Source organism: Parasteatoda tepidariorum, unplaced genomic scaffold (genome assembly GCF_043381705.1).
Source record: "Parasteatoda tepidariorum isolate YZ-2023 unplaced genomic scaffold, CAS_Ptep_4.0 HiC_scaffold_6709, whole genome shotgun sequence".
NCBI lineage: Eukaryota > Metazoa > Arthropoda > Arachnida > Araneae > Theridiidae > Parasteatoda > Parasteatoda tepidariorum.
The window spans coordinates 1-2,179 of record NW_027261871.1 but is presented as its reverse complement, the minus strand read 5'-3'; the positions used below and the strand labels follow the sequence as shown (position 1 = coordinate 2,179).

At 25.8% G+C, this 2,179-nt stretch overlaps 1 protein-coding gene across 1 annotated transcript in view; it reads right to left on the bottom strand.

Annotated features, from left to right (window-relative positions):
• The window catches only part of LOC122273681 (uncharacterized), a gene marked incomplete at both ends in the record, with an annotated part of 2,371 nt that extends 649 nt beyond the window's left edge, over positions 1-1,722 (bottom strand). Inside the window, 2 exons of the mRNA XM_043057705.1 lie at positions 260-379; positions 1,645-1,722. Coding sequence (XP_042913639.1) covers positions 260-379; positions 1,645-1,722 — 198 coding nt within the window. The remainder of the gene's footprint in view (positions 1-259; positions 380-1,644) is intronic.
• Between the last annotated feature and the right edge of the window lie 457 nt (positions 1,723-2,179).

Here is a 2,179-nt window from a genome sequence, read left to right as displayed (position 1 = left end):
TAACCAGTGTATATATATATATATATATATATATATATATATTTGAAAGCGTATTTAAAATTCTTGAAATGTTTTAAAAGCTTATTTAAAAATCTTGTTGTTGTTAATAACTATATGTTTTTTATGGTCATCTATAAGAGCTATTTTAATGTGCTAATTCTAATATTTTTAATTCTGTTTCTGTCGGAATTTCAATTTATAGCAATCACTAAAGACAAATATAGATATCCCAGAAAGAGATACAATGTGAGTAATTCACCTCCATTTTGGCTCTAACAGTTTCATAGGAATCATAAGTAGTGGAATAAGAACTTTCCGTGGGAAGAAGAATTATGTTGTGCCTGGTAGGGAAAGATTTTTCTATCTGACTTTCTAATTCCTGCGAGAATAAAAAACATAAAAATAATCAGTGAGCAATGCAATCTGAAAAGAAATACTAAAGAAAGTAAGTGCTTTTTGTTAAAAAAAATCACAATATCAATCTATTCCCACGCCATCTTGGACTTAAGTAAATGTTTGAATTTACGCTTTCTTGATTTTTCTTTTTTACAACATTTTGATGATTTTGTAATTCAAAAAATATTTAAAATAAATAGGAAAGATTAGGAATAAGAATTGAAATATTAAAATACATAATATATTATTAACAAATAATTCTAGATTCGGAGAAATATAGCTTAAAAAATTTTAGAATTTCCATAAATTTTTTAAAAAATGTAATGCAATAAAGTAGTGCAATTTGTAGTTTTGAGTAATTTAAATTGACACATTTGTCGATTTTTAGATTGAAAAAAACTAAAGGAAAAAACTAAAAAAACAAACGGAAACCGATAATGATGATTCGAAAAAAATTTCGTTTACGTAAATTACTAAAAAATAAATGTATTTATCGAAAAACCTAAAAACAGACAAATGTATAATATTAAATTATCTTCCTAAAAAATTTGAATGCCGAATCGTATAGGTATAATTTTGTAAGAAAAAAACTGAATAAATCATCTTAAATACCAGGCGTAATCGTGCATTTTTGGTAGAAATTAAGTAAGGAAAAAGAAAAAAAAAAGAAGATAAAAATGTGAAGTTTGCTGCATTTTGAAAAATAAAGTAAGATATTTTCCTAGCTATACTTCAAAATTAGTAACAATTCCATCAGCAGTTGGTGCACCTGACTAGGAAAACTTTAAAGCATTTTTTTCAGTTTGTTTTGTCTTCAGACTGCACCACGATTTTGCTGCAAATTGTGGTGCTTTTGAAAAAATTATTTTACAGTTTTTCTTAATGGCGCCATCTGTTATCAAACTTAGTAATTAATTTTTAAAATTTTTGTTAATAAACCAATTTTACTAAGCAGAATGCATCACAAAGTAGATTTTTTTTTATCTACTTTCATGTTTATGAAGTTGATTTTTAAAAATTGCTGGACATCTTTGAGCTAATCGCTAAGTAGTAAGAATACTTATTTCATTAAAGGTGCCATCTTGAGAGTCTTGGAAACAGCTTGGCTCGAATAAAAAAAATTTGGTTTTATTTATCAGTTGGTTTTTAATAAATTAGTCAATTTAATATCTGATTTCCCAGATGATATGTAGAACTGAACTCGCTTAGAAAAATAAAAGAACAACATTCTTTTCACAATCTACTTACCTCTCTCAATTGTTCTTCTTTGTCAATATGAACTGCATACAGAAAATGATCTTTATAGATAGATTGCAACACAGAAATCTATAAGATATAATATAATAATACAATTTTAATCTTCACAAGGAAAAAAAAATTTACGTTCGAGTTTAAGTAAACATAATGTTATAAAATTAAAATTTTATTCTTTTATGTGATTTTATATCGGGTTTTTAAAGTTTACGATTTTCTAATTATTTTTAGCCACTACTCAAAATGAAGAGCCAAATTGGTTCCACGATTTAAGGGTCTATTTTGAAATTGTGTAATAGTTTATCAGTTATTCATTTTTCTGGAAAAACCTTGCATATTAGACATTGTTGATATATCTTTAGATGATTTTCGATCTGGAGTATTATTGATATACATTTAGTAAACAATGATGATCAGTTATAGAGTGATCATCTCAGAATGGAATAGCGTAAATAGAAATAGGAGTATCCTATAATAGTAGGATTGATAAAGGAAATAATAATAGTATTGCTAGACAAGGTTGATAAAT